The sequence below is a fragment of the Molothrus aeneus genome, chromosome 17, assembly GCF_037042795.1.
Source record: "Molothrus aeneus isolate 106 chromosome 17, BPBGC_Maene_1.0, whole genome shotgun sequence".
Lineage (NCBI taxonomy): Eukaryota > Metazoa > Chordata > Aves > Passeriformes > Icteridae > Molothrus > Molothrus aeneus.
In genome coordinates this window covers 8,375,009-8,400,655 of record NC_089662.1, presented here as the reverse complement: position 1 = coordinate 8,400,655, position 25,647 = coordinate 8,375,009, and the positions used below count along the sequence as shown (strand labels likewise).

The 25,647-nt window shown below is 55.7% G+C and overlaps 1 protein-coding gene across 2 annotated transcripts; it reads left to right on the top strand.

Moving 5' to 3' along the window:
* Nucleotides 1-4,001: 4,001 nt before the first annotated feature.
* On the top strand, nt 4,002-19,670 carry GMEB2 (glucocorticoid modulatory element binding protein 2). Of its 2 annotated transcripts, none has more exons than XM_066561478.1 (10): nt 4,002-4,053; nt 6,520-6,677; nt 11,350-11,447; nt 12,161-12,288; nt 13,629-13,732; nt 14,997-15,154; nt 16,360-16,431; nt 16,910-17,047; nt 17,570-17,692; nt 17,873-19,670. In XM_066561478.1, the coding sequence occupies exons 2-10, from the start codon at nt 6,547-6,549 to the stop codon at nt 18,517-18,519; spliced, it is 1,599 nt and encodes a 532-aa protein (XP_066417575.1). In that variant the 5' UTR covers nt 4,002-4,053; nt 6,520-6,546; the 3' UTR covers nt 18,520-19,670. The 2 variants fall into 2 exon arrangements, with proteins under 2 accessions (XP_066417575.1, XP_066417574.1); XM_066561477.1 differs by having other exon boundaries at nt 4,014-4,053; nt 6,523-6,677.
* Nucleotides 19,671-25,647: the final 5,977 nt, after the last annotated feature.

Here is a 25,647-nt window from a genome sequence, read left to right as displayed (position 1 = left end):
TCCTCTGAATGCTCAGTGACTGCTTTTTCACACAACATAAAAGAGACAGAAATTGACATTTTATCACCATTCTCAGAGGGACAATGTAATAAATGCTTTAATGAGCATCCTGCTGCCACCCCTGTGGCTGGGAGTGAGGGTGTGCAAAGTCTCTACACAGGAAGATTGAAAAAGATACAAAACAGTTACAAATACAAGTGCAGTCCTAGAAACCACATGAGCTTCTTTATTAAAAAATCCAATGTTTTGTTTATGAGCTTTTCCTGAGAAAGGATCCAGCCTGGGCTGGACAGAGTGGGAGGGAGCAGGGCTGCAGTCCTCAGGGAGATGGACCCCAACCCATGAGACCCTGCATGGCCCACGCTCCCAATCCCATCCCTGGAGCCAGGTACACAAAAATGTCCAAAAGCTGCAGCTGAAAACAGGGAATCCACAAAGACACGTGGGAGAGGTGCCTGGCTGCTTCTCCACTGCTGGGGAAAGGTTCCCCCACTTGCCTTTTGGGGAGGGCTTTTGCCACCACAAATGGTGCCCAGTGTCACTGGCCACTGTCCTCCCTGTCCTTGAGGGGATTTTGAAATGGCAGCATCCTCCTGGGCTGTCCCACATCTTGTGATCCCATCAGAATAACCAGTGTGGGAGACTTTGCACAGAGCTCAGCAGCACTCAGTGCACAAGGAGACAAACTGAAGGGAAGGCAGGAGGGATTTAGATTTTAATTCTGTGTTCTGTAAGGGCGGGGAGGAGAGTGCCAGGAGGACAATGCCAGGACAGTGCTGGGGCCATCACAGTGGTGGCAGTGGCAAGCAGCCCATGCCTGATGCTTTCCCCACGTGTCCTCAGGATGCTGCTGCCCGCACAAACAGGAATTCTATTTTTGCAGCTTGACCTTCCTGATTCCGGAGATAACAACCTGACTGCAAACGCAGCATTGCTCCCTTTTCCTCTGAGATTTGATACAGCCCACTAACCCAGGCTCTTCTAAAACATGGATGTAGCAAAGTAAACCCCTACATTTGTCTTAGGAAAACAGGCACGGTCCTTGGTGCCAGACAATTTGAGATATATTGATGAGACCAAGCATGGTCAGCTCCTAACTAGTTAATTCAAGAGACATCCTTTTGTGATCTGAAGGAGAAAACCACAGAGGCGTGGGATTTGCTGGGGCAGGATGGGGCAGGAGGAGTGGAAGGAATTGTGGAGAGGCTCCTACCACCTTCCAGCCCTGCCCCCTGTGCAGCCCTGTGGAGCTGAGTGCTGAAGACACAATACTGAAGGCTTGAACCACACTCCAGCACCCACAGAATCATAGAACCAAGGAATGGTTTGGTTCCAACCTCCTCTCATGGGCACCTTACAGTATCCCAGGCTGCTCCAAGTCCTGTCCAGCCTTGAGCACCTCCAGGGATGGGGCAGCCACAGCTTCTCTGGGTACCCTGTGCCAGGGTCCCCCCATCCTCACAGGGAAGAATTTATCCCCAATATCCAATCTCACCCTGCCCCCTGTCAGTGCCCCTTGTCTTGTCACTCCATGCCACACCAAGAGTTCCTAATGGAAAAAATCAAAACCAAATCAAGAAAGCAAAATGCCTACATAACTCTGGGAGGGATCCCTACTACGTGCTTGACCTGTGCCTGAGTAAGGGAAGGGATCAGAGACTCTGCCAAGGTGAATGCAAAGGCTCACCTGGGCAGGCAAAGCCCAGAAATTTTGCAGAGTGATTTGGTTTGAAAGATAGCAGCTCACCCAGTTTCACAGCCTCACTGGCACCATGGCTGGAGCAGGTCTGCCCACTGATGAAGAGGCAGAGCAGGGAGCAGATTGGGTGCCAGGAGGTGAAATCATCCCACCCTCTGTGTGAGGAGGAGCACCGGGGCCTTCCTGTGTCCTGGGATCTGACAGCAAAAGCCAGGTTTTGCTTTCCAAGAGGGAAAAATGGAGTAGGGCAGCATTACTGGGGGTTTGCTGCCTTCTTACCACCTTGATAAGGACACTGTTCTTGGGCATTGTAGGGAGATGGTTTGAGTGGAAAAAGGGACCTTTTATCTGTCCTGTCCCACCCCACTGGAGTCCAAAGGATGCAGCAGTGGCATTGGTAGAGAGACAGATATACTTCCATGGAAAAGGGAGTCACCATTTGGGTGGGTGATTTAACCTGGCTGGTTATCACTGGTTATCTCGGGGAAGGAAAAGAAATACAATTCCTTGTGGAATATCACTTGAATGGTATTAGCTGGGGTAAACTGGTGAGGGGGAGCATGAGGGAAATAGAGGTGGCAGCTGGTTATCAGGCAGGGTTGGTTTGCAGGGGACAAGAAAAAAAATAAAAAGAAGAGGAAGAGCCTTGGGGGAAAAAAATAATTAAATAAACCACCATAAATACATCAGACAGGATCATTAGAAATTTGTGTAAAAAAATACTAAACAGACCAAACGCCACCTGAACACCTGTCAGGAAAAGCCACCCACCCAGTAGCTGTGAAAAGCTGACAGAATGGAAACACAGCCAGTGCTTCCAAAAGGGATTCACGACTTTTGGGGCCTCTGGCCTCGCTCATCCGTTCCCAGAACGTGTTAACCACCTACTCACAGAAGAAGTGCAATGTGGTAAAATCATGCTAAAAGTCCTGCCTGAGAAATTCTTGAGTGCCTCCTAAACCCTGGGCCTCACAGGCACAGAAATGGCAGAAATTAACCAAAACTTGTGACAGCTTCTGGTGGCTGGGGAAACACAGAGAGCAGAGTCACAGCTCGAGGGTTAGTGCTGGTAAGGACCAGCAGCAGCTTGGGATGGCTCAAGGAGGAAAACAGCCCCTGAATCAAACTGCTCATGGGCACTTTTTAAATGCTGGAAATGTTAAAATGCTGGCCCTGGGGAGACCTTAAAGCCCCTTCCCGTGCCTAAAGGGGCTCCAAGAGAGATGGAGGGAGGCCTTTGACAAGGGCCTGGAGTGACAGAGCAAGGGGGAACGGCTTCACACTGACTGAGGGCAGGGTTAGATGGGATATTGGAAATAAATTCTTCCCTGTGAGGATGGTGAAGCCCTGGCACAGGGCTTGAGAAGGCTTGCCCAGAGAAGCTGTGGCTGCCCCATCACTGGAAGCATTCAAGGAAATGTTCAGCCATGAACAGCTGAGGGCTTTCACAAAACCCAGGAGAGCCACAGAGGGACACAGGGCTTGGGGACACACACAGGGGACATGGAGGGGGACACACAGCCCAGGAGGAACATGCAGGGGACATGGCGGGGGGATGCAGAGCCCGTGAAAAGGATACACAGAGGACATAGAGGACATGCAGGACCTGGAAAAAGGACATGCAAGGGACATGGGGGCATGCAAGGGACATGAGGGCATGCATGGGACAGGGGAAGGGACATGCAGGAGAAAAAGTGTCATGCAGGACTCCAGCTGGGGACACGAAGGGGACATGGGGGCACATAGGAGGGCACGGTCGGGAGACACGCACGGGGCACACAGCCCGGGGGGGGGACATACAGGGGACACGGGGAGCCTGCAGAACCCTGGAGGGGGACACGGGGGGCACGCAGGAGGGCAAAGGAAGACACGCCAGGTACACGGTACGGGGGCAGACAGGAGACACGGGGGGCATGCGGGGCACAGGGGACACACGCACAGGGGACGGGGCGGTACCGGGAACCAGGAGGAGGACGCGAAGGGCACGGGCCGGGGACAGACGGGAGACGCGGGGGGTACAGAGGACACGGGGCGGGGGGGATTCCCCCGCAGGACCCCGCGCGCGGGGACCCCCCGGCGGCGCGCGCCGCGCCCCCTCCCACCCCGCCCGGCGGCGGCGCAGGCGCAGAGCGCCCGCCCGGTCCCTATTTCACGGGGAGCGCGGGCCGCGGCGCCCGCGCCAAATAAGTCTCGGTAGCCGGTGCGGGCCGTGCGCCTGCGCGGGGCCCCAGAGCCGCGCGGCGGAGCCCCGCTCCCCCCGGCCCTGCCGCCGCCGCCCTGCCCGCGCCCACCGCCGCCCGGCCCCAGCGCCCGCCGCCGCAGCCCGAGCGGGGCCCGCGGGACGCCGGCCCGAGGTAAGCGCCGGGCGCGGCCTCGCCCGCCGCGGGGCCTCCGCCGCACGCGCCGCCCGGGTCCCTGCGGAGCGTCAGGACGTTACGGCGGCGGCGGCAGCGCCCGGCCGCCCGCCCGCCCCGCGGCCCCCCCGCCTCCTCCTCCTCCTCTTCCTCCTCCTCCTCCTCCTCCCTGCCAGCGGGAGCGCGCCCACGCGCCCCTCTCGGCCCCCCGCAACGCCCCCCCCCTCCCGCGCGCGCCGCCCCGCAACGGGGACCGAGGGAATGGGGGGGGGGACGGGGACACCGCGGCGACACCGGGGGCACCCTCTGCCCGCCCGCCCGCCTCGGCACCGGGGCACCCCCGGGAGCCCCCCCCGGCAGCCTCCACGTGCAGCGCCCTCCGCCCCCGGGCACCCCTCTCTGCAAACCGCCCCCCATCCTCCCCCAGCCCTGCAGCCCCCCGGGCACCCCCTCTCTGTTCCCCCTGTGCCGCACTCTGCCTTCTTCCCCCCTCCTTGGGGCCGCTCGCCATCCTCTCACAGCTTCCCTGCCGCTCTGCTCTGCCCCCCAGCCGTGCACCCCCAGCTTGTGTCCCCCCAGCCCGTGCAGCTGCAGCCCCCCGCCCGTGCTGTCTGTGCTGCTCTCCATCTCCTCTGTCCATGTACCTCTGGGCACCCTCTTGGCACCCCATGGCCCCCCCACCCTGTGCAGCTCTGTTTAACCCCCCTAAAGCCGCCTCTCTGCATCCCCCTCTCTGTTACACAGTGTAATCTGGTCTCTCTGCCCTCCTGATGCTGCACCCCAAAAATCTGTCTCCTCTCCCAGCTGTGCTATGATTTTTTTCCTTTTATGTTTTCTTCCTCACTTCACCCCAAATCTTTCCCCCAGCCCCTGACATGCTCTCAGCACCCTGAAAGGTGCACCAGGAGGGATAGGCATGGACACCCTGAGTCCTGGTAGAGCTGGGGTGCCCCTTGTCCCCTTCCACAGCCCCATTGCTGGTGTGTTTTTAGCCACTTTTTTGATTACTTATGTTTCCAGCTCACTTTTTCTCCATTCAGTGCTGGTTCCTGCCCAGAGGCGTCTGAGCAGCACACGTGGGGTTCAGTCCCGTGATGCTGGGCAGGATGTCTGGGGCATCCTGAAGCTCAGGAGTGTTGTGAGTGATGCTAATCACTGAGTGGGAGGGGTTTTACCCCAAAATGAAAGACAAGGGTAGGGATAGAGTAACAACAAAAATTGGAGGGGTTGAGCTGAGGGCAGCTGAGCATTGGTGCTGCTGTGAAAAGTGAAGTGGTTCTGCTGGTGACTTTGTGCTGGGCTTGGACAGAGGGCCCATAGGATAAACGCTGTGGCTCTGTGGAGGTAAGGAGCACCTCGTGGTGTCCTTGTGGGTCAGGCAGGTGTTTCTGCAGGGCATGAACTTGGTTGTGAAGTCACACTAGCCATGCTGGGTCAGTGCTCTGCTCTGGCTGTGGCCTGGGGAAGTGGTGGGAGCCAGGTGGCATCTCTGCTGTGCTCTGTGCCACTGCTTGGAGCTCTCCATGGGGGTCTGAGCCTGGAACAGCCAAACCTGGACGAGGTGGTCCCTTACCTGTCTCTGTGTGGGCTGCTCCAGTGCTGTAGGAGGTGCTCTGTAGGCACCAACTTCTCCTTACCTGGGCATGGGCTGATCCCCAGCATTGTGGGCAGCAGGGCAAAGGAGGGGATTCTCCCCCTCTGCTCTCCTCAGGTGGGACCTCACCTGCAGTGCTGCATCCAGCTCTGGGCTCCCAGCATCAGAGGCATGTGGAGCTGCTGGAGCGAGTCCAGAGGAGGTCATGGAGATGCTCTGAGGGCTGGACACTTCTGCTCTAGAGACAGGCTGAGAGAGGTGGAGAAAAGAAGGCTTTGAGGAGACCTGAGAGTCCCTTTCAGTCCCTAAAGGGGCTTCAAGAAAGCTGGAGAGGGAGTGCTGTCTTACGTCTATTGCTGATTTATTAGAAATGCACACTTTGAAATAGTTTCCAGATGTCACTGTTTCTGCGGGCTTGACATGCTTTTTTAATTTGATTTTTTTCTTGGTGTGTGACTTTGGAGGAGGGAAGAATCCCTGTTTTACTGTGGAGGAGACAGTGACAAGCTCCTCCAACAGTGTGAAATTGTGAAATAGTTTGAAGTACATTTAGAAAAGCACCTTCAAACTGAGTATCTTCACAGAGTTCATGATGGATGCCAGGAACATTTTTGTTTTTGGACCTCTTTCACACTCTGCCCTTCACCTCCTGCACCCCAGTCCCACCCATGCCCATCATTCTCACCCAGCCTGCCAAGGGTTGGGTTGGGTTGAGCTTCCCTTCATCCTCCCTCGTGCGATGGAGCACTTGGGGATTCACTCATCCCCTTTGGAGCCTGGGGGTCCCTGCAGTCCCTTCTCTCCTTGCTCCCAGGACCCTTCCGTGACCGAGCTCACCTTTTGACTCTGGCATTCCCAAATTTCTGCCCCAGCAGCTGGTGACTGAGCTGGTGGCCGCCATGGCGACGCCGGACGTCAGCGTGCACATGGAGGAGGTGGTGGTGGTGACCACGCCGGACGGTGCCGTGGACAGCGCTGCCATGGAGGAGGTCAAGACAGTGCTGGTCACCACCAACCTGTCCCAGCACGGGTAAGAGATGGGGCTGGTGCACGCTGAGGGGATGTGCTGGAAACCCTCCCAGATGGGATTTATCCCCCAGTGCTTTCTCCTGCATCCCTGCTCGCTGTGGGCACCTCAGCAGTGGCCATGGAGTGTCCAGCTCCTTGTTAGGGCTTCCCACACCAGGGCTCTGCAGCTCTGGGCAGAACAGGCTCCACTCTTTCCCTCTTTTGAGGTGGGGAAAAAAAGACCGACCCCAAATACCTTTTTCTGAGTGGACACAAATCCAGTTGGAACGGGACACCAGTAGCTAAATCAGTGTTTTTCTGCTATTTATTTCATGATGGCTGTGCTGAGCTCTGAACTCCAAGAGACAAGGTTGTCCTCACCACGTTGAGGGTGGTGCAGCTGAGCTCTCCTTCCCTGAAGGATGAGGAGGTTTGGGGTCGGCTGGTTTTTGGCTGAGCTCTGCAGGAACCTCCACTGCCAGCAATAGGAGTGAGAGAGGTGTCTTTGAAACAGGGTTGCCCTGAATGGAGAGGCACTGCTCAAAAAAAAGTTCAGGTCTGATTGTTAAAGTGCTGCTGTTTTGCCCAATTTCTGCCTTTTTTGTTGGAATTTTATATTCAGGGCTGCTGTTTGTTTAGGTCTGGTCTATTCAGTGGCAGGTTGGCCATGGCCTGAGAGCCTACCTTGAAGGCCCACATAGCAATGGACTCTTTGTTTTATTTCTCTATGGTTTTTGGGTGGAACAGAGCCCAGAGCCGTTGTGTGTTTTGTTCTTTCAGTGGGCAGAAAATCCAAGTTCACACCTGGAGCTGCATCCAGGCAGGCTTGTCTGAAATAAGTGGGTGTTGAATGGCTGTTTATTGCCCTCCCCGAGGTGTTTGTCTGCTTTTCTCAAACATGTCTTTGTGTCAGTGCCCTGGGGCTTTGGGCAGGGCAGAAGGTGACCACTCAGTCCAGGGGCGTTCCCCTTGTGGTGCTTCAACTGAGGTAAAGCCCATTAATAGATGAAATTTTGGTAAAGAATGGGCAGGACAGGCAGAGGCAAGAGCTGTTGGTGCTAGGATGGGCAGGACCTGCCCTGCTCTTCCTCCACACCCTGGGTCTTTGTTTCCAAAACCTCTTCAATTCCCAGAAGAATGGTGGTGGTGGGGAAGAAGGGCTTTACTCCTCTTGTTTTCTGTCCCTTGGAGACTCCCTTGTCTCCCTCAGTGGAGAAGCAGCCAGATGTGACTCTTGGGATGTGGCTGCTCTTGGATGCAGAATGGTTCCTGGTTGTCATGTGGCTCTGAGCCTCTACAGACCCGTGTGCATCATTGTGGTGTTGCCTGGGAAAATGGATCATGGCAGAGGCTGGCTCAATCAGTTGGTTTCCTTTCACTCTTCGTTCTCTTCTTGTTTTTCTTTGAGAAACCTTTTCTCATCCTCCCAGTGTCCTCTGTATGGTCAGGAGCAGGACAGCTCCATGCAGCACAGAGAGGAATGCTCTCATTTAGTCACAGCTGTGAGCAGAGATGTCTTGGCATGGATGAAGGGATTCCCTGAAGGGTTTTCCATGCATCTCTCTGGAGAAGAGCCCCTGGACAGGCCCTTTGCTCCCCCATTCTTGGGGATGGTAGTGGGTTAATGGAAAGGATGTGAATTTTGGTGTCACAGAGTAAAACCTGCCTGACTCCCCTCACTGAGCAGGGCAGTGGGGCTGGTGGTGGGTGGCAGCACGAGCCACCCATGGTCTCTCTGTGGCCTTGGACAGTTGCCCCCACCAGGCTCTGCTCCTCCAGGGGCAATACCACAGTGGTGCTGGCTCTTTCTCCCTTTCCCTCTGATTTCCCTCTGCAGCCCCAGCTGGTGTCAGGAGAGCAGCTGCAGGCACGGGCTGGGATCCCTTGGTGTTGGCTCAGTCACTGCTCACACGGGGAGCTTTCTGTTTGCTTGGTGTGACACTTAAACCAAACTCAGCTTGGGGGTTGGTGCCTTTTTCTAGTGCTCATTTGGGTATGGGTTTGCTATTAAAAAAAACCCTCTGTACAACCAATTGTTAAGAGCTTAATTAGTTCATGTGTTCTTAAGGAAAAGGCTGAGGGAAATGGGAAAATAATAATGAGCAAGAAGCTTTTCTCTTTGGTCTGTGAGAGGAGGGGATCTGTGCTTGATGCTCTGATGAGGTGCATGTATTTCTGATCAGCACAGGATTCTGGGGGAGACTTTTCTCTCTCAAGTTTCCAGGCAAGGCAGGAGCAGAAAACAAAGGAGACGCCAGCCCGCTGAGTTATCTGCACATGCTTTCTTCTCTTCCTCCCATCTGGTTTATGGATCCTCCTGGGGAGGAAGATGAGAACCATCCTCCCCTGCCTTCGTCATGGCAACTGGCAAAGGCAGGGCCAGCTGGGGGGCTGCGCTGCTGGGGCTTGGAAGGTGTTTGTATTTTCCCTTGCCTATGCCTCAGTCTGTTTCCCTGGAATGGGATGGGAGAAACAGCATGGAGACACTCGCCTTTTTTTGTGGTTTTCTCTCCCCCACGTGTCCATGGCAGACACAGACTTCAGTTGCCTGAATTTTTCATACAAGCTGGGAGTTGGTTTGTTTGTTTTCCTCTGGAGGTTAAAGGCGTGGGCTGGGTTATTCTTCCCCTTCCAGTTGCACCTATTGGTCATCTTTGCACATTTTTTGGAATGGTGCAAATGTGGTGGAGTCCTGGAGGAAGCTCTGAAAGGTGCTGACTTTTCTGCTGGAGGGTTTCTTCTGGGTAAGTTGGTGGGGGTTCTTGATCTGGAGGCAGGTCAGGGCTGTGGGATGCTGGGCTTTGCATGCCAGGAGGGGTTGCTTCCTCTGGCACCCTGCTGAAGTGCCACTGCTGGCCTTTCACCTGGAGAAATGCAAGAACCCAGCAGAAAACTGATGAAAAACCCCAGGTTAGAATTCTTCTGTTCTTCTGTCAGACTGCCACTTGTGTAACAATCACCTGTGTGCAAATGCCTTGGCTCAGAGTTTACCTTTTTGAGTCCTTGCATGTTACCCTCCCCATGCTCTGCCGGGGCTCTGGGCTGGTGGTCACTGTGAGCTGCAGAGGCAGAGTTGTGTCCATCTTTCTGTCACAGCAGGAGCTGTCTCCCCTCTCTGGAGCAGCATCTGAGCCACTCACCTGGTGAGGCTGGGCTGCCGCCCACACCATTCCTTATCTCTGTGCTGCTCCCCACAGGGACCTGCCCTGCAGCTGCTGAGGGGAGGGATGCTTTGAAGCTGCAGTTCCACCCTGGAGCTGTGTGTTAGGAGCCCAGAATGGAAAAACCAGTTGCTCTTGAATTTCCTTGTCCTTTGGTGGCATGGGGGTGAGAAATGTGGTTGCCAGTGAGTCACTAGGCTGTCTTTAAATTCATCCATGGTACCAAAGTGAGGGAGGTTTCAGGTTTATTTTCTCTGTGGAGTCTTCCTAGGGAGTTTATATGGCAAAGTATGTGAAAAGCTAATTGTGTTTCTCCCCCTGCCCCTGTGGATTGAGCTTTCTGCAGCTTCAGTGACACCACCAAACATACATCTTAAAAGGAGGGTAGACTTAGATTAGATATTAGGAAGAAATTGTTCCTTGTGATGGTGGTGAGGCCCTGGCACAGACTGTCCAGAGAAGCTGTGGCTGCCCCATCCCTGGAATTGTTCAAGGCCAGGTTGGACAGGGCTTGGAGCAACCTGGGATAATGGAAGATGTCCCTGCCCATGGGTGGGGCTTGGAACAAGATGAGTTTTAAGGCCCTTTCAGCCCAAACCATTCTGTGTTTGTATGAAAACCCATTAGGAATGGTCCCTGCTGAGCACTGGCTGTGAGGTACAGGTGGATCCGTAAGGGCACCAATGTGGGCTCCCTCTCTTTGGGACCTCACCTCCAAAGCCAAGGGGGTGAGGAGCATGTCCCACATGCCAGCCAGAAGTGCCTGTGCCCTCTGAGTGTGGGAAGCTCCTTGGAGGGGTTTGGGGCTCTGTATTCCTGTACCTGGGATGGGAGAACAGCAAGGGGGTGGGTGCTGTGCAGGACCCACTTTGTGACTCCATGGGCAAAGCACTCAGAGAAGATGGAGATCTCAGCGTGGGGACAATGGAAGCAGCTGGATAGCCAGCTATTAATGAATGTCATGGATATATCAAGTTTTAAGAGGCTCAGAGATTGTATTGCAAGTGTCTCTAACTCATGTTATGTTATCTCTGTTCTTGGGGTTTGTCCAACTCCTTTATAGTGTCTTTGTGTCTCCTTGAGGTCCTGCTCCCTGGAGCATCCTGCATACCAGGGGATTCAGCCAGTCCATTACCCAGACAGCAGCAGCATGTTTCACACATGTTTTTCCTGGGGAAATCTCAGGCAAAGCTTCCAAAGGCTGGCAGTGACTTCTGAGCAAGGGGCTGTGCTGACAGCATCTCTCCATGCCAGCTCTCCAGCACGGGCTGGGCTGGAGGCAGATCCACAGGGCTGGGATTAAAGGGGAGGCAAGAGAGAGCTGGCCAGGCTGCTGACAGGGGCTTGCCTGCTGTGGAGTTCTTCATCTCCACATGAAAAAAATGGAGCTGAGCCTCCCAAACCCAGAGCTGACTCTTAGCTCTTGTGGGAAAATGTGATCCAAGGGACTTGTGAGGCAGTGTCTCCACAGGGCATCGGGTGTGGGGGTGGCACAGCCACATGGCTTAAGAATGCCTCTGCCTCTCTTCCCAGCGGTGACATCAACGAAGACACTCTGGAGACTGAAAATGCAGCTGCTGCAGCTGCTGCTGCCTTCACAGCCTCCACAGACCTGAAGGAAGCGGTTCTAGGTAGGTCAGCTCTTTCCATAGCCCCTTGGTGGCAGCTGCAGCACCCCAGTGTGCCCCAGCCCTGTGCTGGTGTCATTGTGGACACTCCAAGCTCTGTTGTGCAGAGCTGCTGGGGCTCGGGGGTGTTCTCTTGTGGTTCTTGGGGATGCTGTCCCAGCCTCCAGGGGGGCTCGGTGACCAGCAGGGAGCTGGCAGTGGCTGGCTGGGCTGCTGCTGCCCTCTCCTGGTCTGGGATGTGTCCCTCTGTCCAGCCATCCCTGGCTCCTGCCATTCCAGCTTGCCACAGGATGTCAGTTTTGCAGCAACTTGCTGGCTTTGGTTGCAAGTGAAAGTGAGTTTAGGGAGCAAAGACTGATCAGCTGGGCTAATGTTGGCTTGAAACCAGTTTTACTTTAAAACCAAGGGTGACTCCACCCAGATAACATCATTCTCTTTTATCAAGAATGGATGACTTCTCATATTCCCTGTGCTCAGCTGCAGCTGGATTGGCATAAATCTTACTGGGCTGTTTTGCCTGAGAAATTTGGGTGTTTGGATAGTTTCATAGCAAAGTGCAAATGAGTGGTGACCACAAACCCCAGCACACCCCACCATGCATCATCTACTTTCTAAAATTTATTTTTGAGTTTCAAAACTATCATTACATGTGTGGCTCAGGAGCTGTGGCTCATATTTCTCTTCGATCTGTCCCTTCCTCTGCTCCCTGTGAGAAGTGAAGATGGCTGAAGATGAGGACAGTTTGGAGGCAGAGATTGTCTACCCCATCACCTGCGGGGACAGCAAAGCCAACCTCATCTGGAGGAAGTTTGTGTGCCCTGGAATCAATGTGAAGTGTGTGCAGGTGAGGACAGAGAGCCCAGCACTGGATTTGTGCTTTTCCCTTGCCCACATTTTGAGGCTGACCTGGCTTGTCCTGGTTGTGATAAGCTTTGATCAGCTGCTTTGCATCTGAACCATGTCATGGTAGGAAAGGATGACATTTTCCTGGGGCTGGGTACCTGCTATTTGTCCTGACTAAATTGTGTAGTTCTGGCTGGAGAGATGGTCCCTCAATTTAATGTGTTATTGAAAATTTGAGAAATTTGGGCACTTGCAGTGTCTGCTCAGTTGGAAAGTCCTACTGAAGAGTTGCTGCTGTGTCCTGGGTAACTCATGGTTAAAATTTACATGAATTCAGGAACATGCCACGAGTGAGTCATTGCTGGCATTTGTACACAGCCTAAACAATACCCTGCTGAGGGAGAGTCTCCTTGGGCTCCCAAAGGATAGTCCTTGCCCTTCCCAGCAGAGGATAAATGCTGCTGCCTCCTAAAATCTGTCCTCTCTGCACTGAAGCCCTTGTCCTTGTTCTGAGATGCAGCTTCTCATGCAGTAACAGTGAGTTGCTCTATGTTGGTCAACATGGCCATGGAAAAGAGGAGGTCTGGATTTGGGAAATCCTTTGAGATGGGCTGTAAGGCAGCTCTTAAGAAAACTGGGTCATGATTTGACTCAAGGATCTTGGAGGACTTCTCCACCCTTAGTGATTCTATAATTCTGTGATCCTGCAGGTTGCTGTTGGGTTCAGGCACAGCTGGGTGTGTAGGGCAATAAAAGAAAGGGAAGAGTTGGCACGGTGTGTGCCAGCTCCCTGAAGCTGGTTTGCAGTAGCAGTGGGTGTGCACAGCCAGAGAGGCCAGAGGTTCCCTGATACCAATGGTTGGGCTTGGGAGCAGGAGGTCAAAGACCAAATGGGCTGCTTCTTTCTCCCCTATGGGGCATAATGTGTCCCTGGACCCAAATGTCAGCAGTGCAGCCCAGCTTTCACTGAGTGCATTGTTAGTGGGAGCGTGAGCAGCTCCCTGCTGTTAATGATACTCTGCACAAGCTATGGGTGTTTTCCCAGCTGTCCTGCCTGAGCTGGGCAAACTCACACACCCCTGAAGCCTTGGCTTGGAGCAGCTGTTAACTAACCATTGGTGACAGCAGTGTTTGGCTTTAATCTTTGTAACTTGGGCAGTGTTCTCTGGGGTGGGGGGTGCCTGGCACCACCTGTTTTGGGGGCACTCAGTGGCACATGGAGGCTGCAGACACTGTCAGGCACTGGGAAATGCCAGCAGGCTGCAGCTGAACCCTGCTCACAGGGCACCCTTGGCTTGTTTATGGCTCGTGGCATTGATGTTGCACCCCTGCCTTTTGCAGTTTCACGATCACCTCATCAGCCCCAAGGAGTTTGTCCACCTGGCAGGCAAGTCGACCTTGAAGGATTGGAAGCGGGCGATCCGGATGAACGGGATCATGCTCCGGTCAGTGCCTTCCTCTGTGCCTCTGGACAGTGCTGGGGGATTGTGGTGGGGGGGAACACAACCTTTGGAATGGCAGTTTTGCTGCTGAGGGAGCAAATGAACCACTATAAACGTTTGTTGTAATGACAGCCTGGTCCCAAATGTGGTCAGTCCAATGGCTTTGTTCTGTCCTTGTGCCTGGGGAATAATTTGGGGCAAGAAATATTTCTCTAGCCTTTTCAGGCCTTGAACCATACTGAGTTTCCAGCTGGTGTAGGGACATTGGAAATTTTAATGGCTGTTGGTGGTTGGGCCATGCTGTCTGTGGATTCTCAGCGTGAGTCACCAAATGAAATCAGTCTGGTCATCACCAATGCTCTGGTTGCAGCACTCCTGCTTGACATCACTTCTAAATAAGTCCTTGGCAAAAAAAAAAAAAAAAAAAGCTTCTTTATTGCAAACATTTCTCTTCTCTAGTATTAACTACAGTAATTCAATTCCTCTATGGTCCTCCTGAACACCAGCCTGAAACTGTGATTTAATTAAAGTCTTTCTCTGCCTTTGGACAGGATTAAAAAAGAATCACCTCTTTCCCCAGGAATTGTCAGTGGTTTTGTGCTCTTTTCACAGGGTGACATTGCCTTTCCCTGTATTATTCTACTTCAATGCAGGCATCTCCTGTATTCCTTTTAAGCAGCTTTTGCTCCACATAAATTTTGCATAATAGGTTTAGGCTTTGTCAAGGCAGGGCTTTGCAAGGGGGAAAAACACTTCAGGGGAATGTCTGAAGGCAAACCCAGCGTCCTATGGGAGCACATCTCTGGAAGCTTAGGTGGTTGTTGGCCAGCGAGGCCTGGGAATGTTTTGGAGATAATGTTCTTGGATTGGAAGATCCTGTGTTCCAGTGTTGGCACTCCCTTTGAATGAGATGAGAGACCTATTTTAGTTTCTAAATAGGGTTGTGTCCTGTCTCCTTTTGAGCTATAGAGTCAAAAAGGCAAGAAAGAAGCTCCCTGTGGTCTCACCCTGAGCTGAGACTCCAGCTGATCCTTTGGAAGCTGGAGCTTTAGAGGGGATGTGCTGGTGGCCCCAGTTAGGGGCTCTCTCTTCCCCTTCCTTCCTCAAGAAATGAATTAGTCAGTCCCAGCAAGGGCTCCTATTGGCTCTGCCTGCTCTCCTGGTGTTTTGGGACTCAGAAGTTTGAGGTGAAGGCTGCCAGGAGCAATCTCAGAGCTCTTAGCTGTTGCTGATGTGCCTGTCCTTGTGCTTGCTCCCTGTCTTTCAGGAAGATTATGGACTCAGGAGAGCTGGATTTTTATCAGCACACAAAGGTCTGTTCTAACACCTGCCGGAGCACCAAAATTGACCTGACAGGAGCCAGAGTGTCCCTGACCAGCCAGACATCAACAGAGTACATCCCTCTGACTCCTGCCTCTGCTGATGGTACGTGCAGCCCTTCCTCATCCTCAGCAGGGCCTTTGACACACCAGAGCCCATGAGTGTCACATAACCAAGGGCCCTGTGGCTGCCCCATCCCTGGAAGTGTCACAGGCCAGATTGGACAGCACTTGGAGCAATCTGGTCTAGTGGAAGGTGTCCCTGCCCATGGCAGGGGGTTGGAATGAGATGAGCTTTGAGGTCCCTTCCAACCCAAGCCATTCTCTGATTTTATTAATTTGACCTATAATTACAGGTAATTGGTTCATTGGAAAGTGTTTTAATTTTGAAATAATTCTGTATTTAACTCCTTTTGCTCCTGAGCATTAAGAACAGCCCTGGAAGTGCCCCACACCCCAAGCTCCTGGTGATGCCTCTGGGACAGGATAAGTCCCTTGGGTGACTCTGCAGAGCACCCATCCACCACATCCTGGTATTGTGGTGGGGAAGCTGATGCTGATGCACAACCCAGCCCACTCCAAGAACCCCTGTTAAACATGAGCTCATTAATGGGAGATGTTTGCCAGCTGCTGGGCTGTGCTGAAATAACCAGAGCCCTGAAAGCTGTGGAGTAAAGGAGCAGAGGGACTAGATCTAATGGCTGCAACTGAGCATTCCAAAGGCTCTGCACAGCTCTGTGGGCTCTGGCCAGATTCCCATCCATCCTGCTCCTGCACACGACATGAATGATGCCTGTTCCCTGGCTCTATGGTAACAAAACTGCTGAGATTTGGCAGAGATGGAGGGAAGGAGGGATCCCCCCTGCATCCCTGTGCAGTGGGGGGCTGCTCTTCCCTTGAAGGCCTTAGAAACCCTCCAGACAAATGGTGGCTGGGTAAAAAGGGCTGCCAAAAAAATCAGACTCTAAATCTGTTTGACTTTTGCCCTGAGAAGTGCTGGTGTGTTTCCAGGGGGGAACAGGAGGGAAATGCTGCTCTCACGCATGTGTTCCTGTGCTGCAAAGGTTGCAGAAGCAGTCCCTGGGGATTGCACTCTAATGTAAGAAAATAAGTACAGCTGGCACAGCAGCCACTTGGGTGTCTCCATTCAGCACTGAGATCTGCATTCAAACAGATGTGATCCTCTGCAATATAAAGGAGAAGTACAGAAATGCTGCAAGGGAGTTCTTCCTTTGGAAACAGCCTGTGAAAATACAGGGAAAAATCAGGACCTGGGAATTTTTTTCTCTTCTTTTTTGCTATTGGTTGCAGTGAACGGATCCCCGGCTACAATAACCATAGAAACATGCGAGGATGCCAGCGATTGGAGCACCAGCATTGGAGGTATGGCTTGGCATCCCGCAGGGCTCACTGGGTGGAGGAGATGTGGGCAAACAGGGAAGGAGCAGGAAGGACCCTCTTACCAGAGGAACCTGAGCCTCCACTGGGATTATTCCTTCTGTGCTGATGGAATGTGTTACATCCCTCTGGTGTGCGGGCTGGCTGTGCAGCCTTGCAATTAAGTTGTTTCCAAGCACCAGCATATCAAAGCCAGGGCCAAATGTGGCTGTGGGGGAAAAATTCTTATCAGAAGGGTCATGAAATCATTCTCCTTGGTGCTACTGGCTGTAGCAAAGTGTCTTGTTGGTGTGGGACAGAGTGGGGAGAGCATATCCTCCCTTTTTGTCTCTGCTCTGGGTGGGCCTTGCTCCAGCCCGGCAGGACTGCACCCCTGCAGGGGTGTCCACAGGGAACCCATAGCAGATTACCATTAAACCCTGCCGAGGATTTTGAGGCTCTCCCTTGCTTCCTCTTTCTCCAGATGACACCTTTGCTTTTTGGCAAGGTCTGAAGGACAGTGGTCTCCTGGAAGAAGTCATCCATGAGTTCCACCAGGAGCTGGTGGAGACCATGAAGGGTTTGCAGCAGCGAGCACAGGATCCCCCACTGCAGCTCGGGGGTAAGGTCCTGGTCATGGGTGGTCAGTCATCTTGGGAGAGGGGCTTGTGGATGTTTTTATCCTTAGGGGTATCTGGATGGCATGATAGGGACATAGCTCATCATAGAAAATCTCATTTCTGGCTGGTTGATGAGGCTACACTTGGGGATAATTCAGGTGACCTCGGTTCTCCAACTCCCTGTGCCTGGAGCTTTCTCTCTGCTGGTTCTGGGTCTGGACAAATGCTTGGCTTGGGAATTGAGGTGGAATTTAGGCCATTAGAATAATGATGCAGCAAGCAGCTACTGTGCCAGCAGATTTCTTATCACCCATGCTAGGCAGGAGAGGACTGTTTACACGGCCAGTGACCTCTTGCCCTTTCTCATGGCTTCTGCCTTCTCCTCTTCCCCAGCCTCTTGCATTTCCCTCCCGCAGATTTTGGCTGTCTCAGCTGGACATGTTTGTTGTGTGGCTTTTGCCAAGCCACAAATAGTTTGCTCAGGGAATTTTGCTTCCTCAAAGATTCTGTGTCTTGTTTTTAAGATGCTGTTTTACTCAACAACGTGGTCCAGAACTTTGGGATGCTGGATCTGGTCAAGAAGGTCCTGGCCAGCCACAAGTGCCAGATGGATCGCTCGAGGGAGCAGTACACACGGGATTTGGCAGGTATGCCCTGGACACAGCAGTGTGGCACCAGACCTTGCTGCCTGTGCACTTCCTTTTGGGCTGAGAAAGTGGGGGTTGTATTAAAGCTGGTGGTGTTAAACCAGCCACACCAGGCATTGCCACAGGCCTCTAGGAAGCTTGTCCAGGATCCAAGCTGAGCCAGAGCTCTTCTCTCTCCAGCTCTGGAGCAGCAGTGCGACGAGCACCGCAAGCGAGCGAAGGAGCTGAAGCACAAATCACAGCATCTCAACAACGTCCTGATGACCCTCACACCCGTCTCTGTTCCCACGCCTCTGAAACGCCCCAGGCTGACCAGGGCCACCTCCGGACCAGCTGCCATCACCTCCCAAGTCCTGTCCCAGCCAGCGCAGCTCACTGTCACCCCCGGCGTGCCAGTGTCCCAGATTGCCAATCTCCCTCTTGGCAAAGTGGTCTCGGCCCTCCCTCCTTCGGTGCTGGGGAAGAGCCCAGCCCAGCCCCCCGCTGCCAGCTCCCCGGCCTCCCCTCTGCTGGGGGGGTACACGGTGCTGGCCTCTGCCGGCTCCACCTTCCCCGGCACCGTGGAGATCCACCCGGACGCTTCCAACCTGACGGTGCTGAGCACGGCTGCGGTCCAGGATGGCAGCACGGTGGTGAAGGTGGTGAGCCCCTTCCAGCTCCTGACCCTTCCAGGACTTGGCACGACCATCCAGAATGTGACACAAATAGCTCCCGGTGGGAGCACGGTGGTGACTGTCCCGTCCGGGGCCGCCGAGGCCGCCGGGGACGAGCACGCTGCCGCCGCCATCGAGGTGACCGCGGTGGCTGACGAGGCGGAGCAGAAGTGAGAGGGGGGACTTGCCTGGAGGGACGCTGGCCGTGCCACTCTGGGGGGAACTGCCTCTTCTCTGGCTGCGCTGTGGGACGAGGAGCGGTGTCATGATGGGCACGGGCTAACGAGACTCAGAGCGGCTCGTGTTGGGAGCGAGGAGGCTCAGGTCAGAGGGAAGGAGGGGGGAGGAAGGATGCCTGGAGAAGGGAAAGGCAGAAATGCTCTGCCTTGTTTGGAGGAGGGAAGAAAAAAAAGAGCTTATTTTTTTATAAAGCTTTCCTCCCCTGTTCTCTTGGAGTAGTTTTCCTGCTCTGGGTCATCAGCCCAGCCTCATTGGCTGGCACAGCTGGAGCAGTGTCCATCGCAGGAGTGGGCAGGAGCAGGGAGAAGGTGGTAGCAAAAGGAAGCTGCCAAGGGGTCTGGTGTGCAGGGAGCTGGCTGCTCCCCATGCCTAGGGGCTGCAGGAGTGGAGAGGGATGCCAAGAGCAGGAATTCTGTGGATGTGTACAATCATTGACACCAAGAAGGGCTCTGGCAGCATGGGCACAGGCCCTGGGAGGTTGGGGTTTGTGCGTGACACTGGCTTTGGGTGGCAGAAACAAGTGGGAGCTGTTGTGACAGTGGGCATGGTTGCCCAGGTCTACTGGGGAAGAAGCAGCAAGATAGGAGCCCAGAAGGCTGAGAAGAGCTGTGACTTATGAGGATTTGGGGTCTTTTTCTAGTTTTCTCAAAATAAAAAAAAAATCCATTATTGGGATTTTTTTAAGCCACCGGTGATTTTTAAGCAAAGCCCTGGTTGGGAAGCTCGTTCTGCATGGCAGAGCTGTGCTGCAGAGCGTGCAGAGCTGAGCCCCACGCCCGTGCTCTGCCATTCCTCACGAGGGCAGACCCTGCTGTCCCCAGCATCCCACGGGAGCAGGACACTGCCATTCCCTCCCTGCTGGGTTCAAGCAGCCGTTCTGTAACGGGGTGGTCGAGCCCCCAGTTCTCCTTCAGCCGCCCCACTCACTGCAGCTCTCACCAGGCCCCACGCCAGGGCCTGTGTCTCACGCTGCCTCCGGCTGGCAGGAGTCGGGTGCTTGGAGCATTGGGGTTTTCCAAACTTCATCTGGCAACAGCAGCAACGACAGGTCACTTTATTGAGTAATAAATATTTTTTTGAAAGAATGTTACTGGTTTATTGTGTTTTCTATGTCCAGGTATAACAGCTGGGATTGTGAAACGGGGCTAAGGCAGGACAGGAACACACTTTACTAAATATAAATGTACATGTCCTCTGTGTTCCCTCTGGCCGTGGGTGTGCAAGGAGCCTGAAACGTGGCTCCAAAGTCTGATTGTCCATGGCACGGCTGGGACTGGCTGCACCCAGTGCTGATAACCACTGGTCCCCAACCTGTGGTTAGGAGAGTTTTGACACGTAATCAGGAAGAAAAGAGATCTATTCCTCTGAAGCATTAGATTTTGTTTCGTTTTGGCTGAAACTCAGCTGAGGCTGCAGTTGATGAGGAGGAGTCCTGCCTTATCAGAGGTTTTTCCCTCCCAGCTGGCTGCTGCTAAGATATCACCGTCATATCTCTGTACTTGGGACAGCAGTAGTGTGTCAGAGCGAGGACATATAAAGGGTTGTGATCACCCTGAGCTGCCTTTTGCCTCTCCAGCGTGAGCAGCAGTGCTGAGCCACACGTGAGGTGGGTTTCCAGCCTGAATTCCCCCCTTCCTGTGCTGCAATGGTGAGTGAATGTCCCTCAGCACAGGGATGCCTTTCCCCAGCAGTGCCAGGGCTGGAAAGCCGTGGTGCCTTTGCCCAGCCCTGGAGACCTGTGGGCTGAGCACACTCCTCCAGCCATCTCTGCTTTGGCCAAACTCATCTGGGTTATCCAGGGGCTGTGGGAGAGGGAATGTTCACGTGGAAAGGGGGCAGCTGGAGAGACCTCCTGGCTCCTCTTTATAGGTATCTGAGAGGTGGCAGTGGAGTGTGGGGTGGGATTTGTGTCAGCTCTGTGTTGGTGTGGGCAGCAAGGGCAGAGCAGAGCAAGCAGAAGGCAGCAGCTCTTCCCTGGCTCCGTGCCCCTTTACCTGCCCTGGAGACCATAGATCACCTCACCGGCAAAGCATTCCCAGCGTGGGTGTACTCTGCCCTGCAAAGCAGCCCTTATTGGGATGTAAACAGCTCCCCAAGCAATAAAAGCTGGGCAGGCGGATTTGGGCTGGTGCAATTCTCCCCTCCCTTTGCAGCAGCTCTCGGGGCAGCCACTCAGAGGGGTGCTGGTGAGGCAGCCCTGCCTCCCTCGGGAGACCCCTGGGACGCTCAGGGATGCCCCGGTGAAGTGCTCCCCTCCTGGGCTGGCCGTGCAGCTCCGAGTGTGCCGCGGTGCTTCCCCGCCCGGCCGAGGGCAGCCGGGGCTCGCAGAGTCAGCAACTCGCGGTAGGATGAGGGCTGAGAAGGAAAAGCAAAGAAGGGAAGTTGTCTGCAGCAAGTTGCATGCAGAGATTATCAGTGTCTGGGTGAGTGGCCTTGGGCTGGATGTGGCCGTGGGCGATCTGGCGACGTTCCCTGGCCGGGGGGAAGTCCCATCCATGCGAGCCTGGCAGCGGATCCTGCTCTGGCAGCCCTGGTGTCAGCAGGGGTGGTAAAGCACTGCTTGGAGAGCACACCCCACCTGTGGATCAGCTCTCCCTCCCCACAGCGCTGAGCCCTGGGGCTCTGCAGGGGGAGCCCCCCAGGGGGCTGCACCCCTCACTGGGGGCTCCCAAGGCTGCAGTGGGTGTTGTGCACCCCAAACTGGGAGATTGCTGTGGATCCCAGTGGGACAACCTGCTCTGTGGGGTCCCTGGGTAAGGCTAGGGCTCTTAGCACCCATTCTAGCAGCGTGGTGCTGCCGGCACTGCCTTCCTGGGGTCCCCTTGGGTGCTCAGGCTGAGATCTGCTCCCCTTTCCTCCCGTGGGGAGCCCAGCGCTGCTCCACTCACAGCCGGGTGTAGAGGACTCGCACCCAGAGACAAAATTATGTAAGGGCTGCAGATGAGTCACGTCCCTGCTTTTCCCTGGATTGTGCGGTGAAGGAGCCTCAGCCACTTGCATTTTCTCCTCCAGGTACCCACGGGAGCAGAGTGCGGTGTTTGGGGAAGAGCAGAGGCTCCCACTTCCCGGCAGCACAGCCAGCAGAGCTTTGCCGCGGTCCTGCCCGGCAGCTGCCTGTGGTGCCAGGGTGTGGGGGCTGTGAGAAATCCCCAATTCCTCACTGTCTGCGCCTCTCTGGGCAGGTTAGGGCTGTTACCGGGACAGGAGATGCTCCAGCACCCTCGCGGGAAGGCTCTCCCAGCTCCCAGCAAGTTGCTCGGGCGAGCAGGGGGTGCAGCACACAAAGGGCAGCGTGTCTGGCGCTGGGGCGGGGAGCAGCAGCGATGGTTTCCTGGGGAAACCGCTCCGTGACTGTCGGCCGTGTCACCCCAGGAATGGAAACCGAAACTCAGGGCTTTCGGCTCGGCGTTTGTCTAAAATCTGCGGATCCTGGGTTTCGGCTCTCCCCCGCCCTAACGCTGTGGATGTGGTGACGCTGCTTTGCCTCCTCCCTGCTCCAGCCGTGGCTTCCTCCCTCAGCCAGCGATGCAGGGACGGCAGAGCCGGCTGCTCCGTGCGCTGCTCCGCCGCTCCTTGCTGGGAGATGAGCAGGGCCGGAAGCCTTATGTAACACAATGAAAGCTGTTTGCTTCTAGGGCTGGAGGGAAAATATCCCACCTGTAAAATCAGTGAAACCTCCAGATGTCCCACCTGTAAAATCAGTGAAACCTTCAGATATCCCACCTGTAAACCCAGAGTGAAGCCTCAGTGCCAAGGCTGTTCTGCCTGGGTAAGCTGGGCACTGCCTGTCCTGGCTCGGGCACCTCAGGGGAGCAGTGCCAGGTATTTTGTTTGTTTTTCACTGTTGTCTGATGCTGTCACAGAGACCTTTGCTATGGTTTAGAGGCAGGGCTGCAGAGAGGATGATTCCTGCCCCAGGCAGTAGCAAATGGGGATGGACTCCATCACTATGGACCACTCTGAAACCAGGGCTGGGCTTTGCTTGGTCACTCCTTCCCAGGCAGGGATGGGATTGGTGCTGCTCAAATCCTAACAGTTCCCATGGCAGCTGCAAGGACAAAGCTGGGGAGCCCTTTCCTGGACAGGAACACTGAGCACAGGGGCTCCATGGGGTCAGATCCTGCTGTGAGGCTGAGCCACCCACTGCTCCTCGCTGGCAGAGCACAGAGTGCAGCAGAGCCTGGCAGCTGTGGCTCTGTGCAGGTGGCTGTCCTGCCACGGCTCCAGCAGTGACCACGGTGTTGTTGCACAGCCCTGGTGGCTTTGCTGCCCAGGAATACCTGGTTTCCACAGCCACCCAGTGCTCTGCTGGGATCCGTCCAGTGCCCTCTGCTCTGGTAGGTCCATTCAGCACCCACAGACTTGGGCTGCCCCACTCCTCTCCTTGGTGGGAAAACCCTTTCCTTGGCTCCCCAGGGTGCTGCTGGATGGGAGCAAAATGAAAGGTCCCTCTGAGGCACCCAGTGGCTGCGACTGCACAGAGCAGGAAAGTCAAAAACATCGTTTCTCTTCCTCTTTCCACTGGTGTTGACAAACGTGCCAGATACCAGTGTCTGCCCCTCCTTCCTTCCTGCTCCCGTGCCTGCGTGCCCCACGGGTTGGCTCTGTGTTTCCTCCTCCCATTTGCTTTGAGGAAAAACATTTCTTTTGTCACTAAGGCTGGCTTTGCTTGAGGTGGCACCACCAAGGACGTGCTCATCTCTGGCTGGAAGGATTGAACAGTGTCCCCATCAGCAGGGACACTCTGCCTCTGGGGCCTGCCATTTTTTACAGCCACTTGTAGCTGGAGGTGTGTTCGTTTTCCCTGGTTGTTTTCAGGGCTTGCAGCTGCCTTCTGGCATGAAGATAATTCCATTAAGTGGGAATGCTGGGGCTTGACCGCAGTGTTTGGCACAGCAGCTGCTTTACAGGTCAGGGCTTTCTGAAGCCTTGTGCCCAGGCTGGTGAGGTGCGGCTGCTGTTGTGGTTTCCTGGGGCTGGCGCTGTTAGGGGAGCTTCCTGGGATTTTGCTCGGGTGCGCGTGTTTTGGGGTCATATCGGGTTGCAGAGTTTTTGGTTCTGTGTGTTTTATCCCGCAAATTTGCCCCATCACCAAACCGCGCAGGGGGAGGGCTGGGATGAGGTGCTAAGCTCTTGTGGGATGGGCTTGGTGGGGTGAGAAGGGGCTGAGAAGGGGCTCCACAGCCCTGGTGCTGAGGGCCCCCACTCCTCGGGCATCAGCTGATGGTGCTTGTGTGGTAACGCGTGCCCACAAACTGGGGTGCGGGTGTTGCCCCCCGGCTGCCGGTGCTGCCCCACGAAACAGGATGCAAATGAGATTAGGATGCTGCCAGGGGTGTATTTGGGGTTTGAGGTTTTTTTTTGGCTCGAGGCTGAGCTCTGCAGCGGGTGCATCGCGCCAGGCGGGGAACCGAACGGAAAACGAAAGTGATGATGAACAGAAAGGAGGGCAGCGCTCCGCAGCCCACCCCCGCCCCCCGAGCCCCCTTAAAAAGGAGGCTGCCGGGGGCGCCGGGCTGAGGACCGGGACTGCTGCTCAATATTCACTTTAAACTCCGGTGCCGCCGCTGCCGGCTCTGGACCGAATCTGAGCGCGGGGAATCCCGATCTGCGGGTGAGCAGCGCCCCCGGGAGCGGCCCCTCGGCACCTGGGGGGGGCAGGACAGGACCGGGGGTGCCTCGGCCCCCGGTGCGCGGGGATGCGGGGGTGGGACGGGACCGAGGTGTGAGGCTGGTACCCCAGGAGCGCCCGTCCCGGGGATTCACTGCGCCAGGCGGGTGGTGCTGTCCCGCCGCTGCCGCTGCCGGTACCGGTACCGGCTTCTTCTGCCCTGAATGCCGGTGCCCGCTCCCTTGGTGCCCCTTCCCCCTGGTGCCTGTCCCTCTTGTCCGGTGCCGGCTCCCCCCTCCCACTGGCGGTCCCGGTGCCGGCTGGGGCTCCCGTCGGTGCCGGTGCCGAGCCCCCCCGCCCGGTGCCCGCCCGGTGGCCGTGCCGGCTCCTGCTCCCCCCGGTGCCGGCGGGCGGGGCGGGGCGGGGCCGCCGTGATGCAATTTCCGCGAAGTCCGGCCCCGGTTTGAATGCAGGGAGGCCCGAGAAGCGAAACTGCCGCCGGCGGCGAGTCCCCGGGTCCCCGCGGGTCCCCGCACCGCGGCGGCGGCGGTGAGAGCGGCGGGGGGCGCTCCGGGGGTGGGGGAGCTCCGGGGATGGGCGGTCAGCGGAGCGCCCCGGGGGGCTGCAGGAGCGGGGGTGCCCCCGGTAGCCCCGCACGGAGCCGTGGGGTGCTGCAAGGCGAGCGGGATGCTGCGGGGCGTGCGGGGAGCGCATCCCGCTCAGCCCCCGCCCGGCTCGCAGCGTCCCTGCTGGGATGGGATGCGTTCGGCAGAGGAGGGTCAGAGCCAGGGTGCAGGTTTGAGGTGCAAAGCTCTGTTTGGAGGGTGGGGAGAACTCTGGGGGTGCACAGTGCTGCCTTCAGTGAGCGATCCCCGACAGCGATATTCGATATTCTAACCCTGCTCCCGCCTCAGAACTCCGGGAATGGCATCTGGGAGCTCCCGGTGAACTTCTTACAGTTGGATAAAAGCAAACGCAGCATCCGGGGGTCCACGTGTCTCGGGGCTCTGCACACACTGGAGGCTCTGCCTGCACACACTCGGGCAGTGGTGTCGCGGCGGTCGCTGCAGCAGCCAGGCGGGTAGTGCCGAATCTTGGGCGGGATGTGGAGGGAGCTGTCTGGTTGAAAAAGGCTGGGAAAGAGGGACGCCAAGAACTCTGGAGGCTGTTTTTGCACTGGAGGGAGAGGGGTGTGGTTTCGGTGCAGCCAGGGGGACTGCGGGTGGTGGGGTGGCACTGGCCGGCATCTGCCCGGCAGCTCCTCTGCCACCGTTCCCAAACGCTCCCGGCCAGCTCGGCTGCACTGATCGCTGGTGGGGTGCTGGAGATGCTGGGAAGCTCTTGCACTGTTGCTCTGAGTGCTGCTTGGAGCTGTAGAAAAACTTCCAAGGGCCAGTGCTCGGCTAGGTCCGGTAACTGGGATGTGGGGCTGCAGCCCCCCGAGGCACATA